This window comes from Corvus brachyrhynchos, unplaced genomic scaffold (assembly GCF_000691975.1).
Source record: "Corvus brachyrhynchos isolate BGI_N302 unplaced genomic scaffold, ASM69197v1 scaffold1008, whole genome shotgun sequence".
Taxonomy (NCBI): domain Eukaryota; kingdom Metazoa; phylum Chordata; class Aves; order Passeriformes; family Corvidae; genus Corvus; species Corvus brachyrhynchos.
This window is the reverse complement of record NW_008239564.1, coordinates 24,435-25,492: the sequence shown is the minus strand read 5'-3', so window position 1 is coordinate 25,492 and position 1,058 is coordinate 24,435. Positions and strand designations below refer to the sequence as shown.

General features: G+C 68.9%; 1 protein-coding gene across 1 annotated transcript in view; it reads left to right on the top strand.

The window, feature by feature from the left end:
* The first annotated feature begins 26 nt into the window (after positions 1–26).
* The window catches only part of LOC108448610 (ryanodine receptor 1-like), a 20,688-nt gene continuing 19,656 nt past the window's right edge, over positions 27–1,058 (top strand). Inside the window, exons 1-3 of the mRNA XM_017742310.1 lie at positions 27–102; positions 336–492; positions 763–927. Of these exons, the coding sequence (XP_017597799.1) occupies positions 433–492; positions 763–927 (225 nt within the window). The 5' untranslated portion in view covers positions 27–102; positions 336–432. The remainder of the gene's footprint in view (positions 103–335; positions 493–762; positions 928–1,058) is intronic.

The following is a 1,058-nucleotide window of genomic DNA, read 5'->3' as shown; positions in this document are numbered from 1 at the left end:
CCTGCCCCCCTCTGTCACCTGCAGCAGCGTTGTCAACTACGAGGGCGGAGCCGTGTGCACCCACGCCAGGTCCCTGTGGCGCCTCGAGCCCCTGCGCATCAGGTACGGGGGGACACGGGGGGTCCTGAGGTGTCCCCCCCCCCCCAGGACACTGTGTGGGGTCCCCCTGTGGAGCCCCAGTGGGGGCTTGGGGTCCTGGGGTGTCCTTGGCACGTGTAGCTGTGCGCCCCTGGCCCGATGTCCTATCGCGGTGTCACCTCCCCACATCTCCTCGTGTCCCCGTGTCCCTGTGACCCCTCCCGGTGACAGCGGTGTCCCCTCCGTGCCTCCCGCAGCTGGAGCGGGAGCCACCTGCGCTGGGGACAGCCCTTCCGCCTGCGCCACGTCACCACGGGCCGCTACCTGGCGCTGACCGAGGCCGCTGGGCTGGCCATGGTGGAGGCGTCCGCGGCCAACACGCGCGTGGCCACCTTCTGCTTCCGGGCCTCCAAGGTGGGAGTGTCCCCAGAGTGTCCCCAACCCTGTCCTGCTCCCCATCCTGCTCCCTGTCCCCATCCCTGTCCCCCCACGCACGTGGCCGCCTTCTGCTCCTGTGTTTCCGATGCCACCGGGATGTCCCCAGCTGTCCCCAACCTGCCCCGAGTCCCCATCCTGACCTTGTCCTGCTCTTTATCCCCGTCCCCATCCTGCTCCCTGTCCCCGTGTGGATCCCGGTCCCCACCCTGGTCCCCCTGACCCCTCCTGTGCCCCCCAATCCCGCAGGAGAAGCTGGAGACGACCCCCAAAAGGGACATCGAGGGCATGGGGCCCCCCGAGATCAAGTACGGGGAGTCCCTTTGCTTCCTGCAGCACGGGAACAGCGGGCTCTGGGTCACCTACGCCGCCCCCGACCCCAAGGCCCAGCGCCTCGGGCTGCTCAAGAGGAAGGTGGGCTCGGGGGGTCCCCAAAATCGCCGCGGAGGGGGCTCTGAGGGGGCTTGGGGGAGGAGTTCGGGGAGTTTCGGAGGGGTTTAAGGGCTTTTGAGAGCTCCAAGAGGCGCTAAGATTGGTCTGGGCGG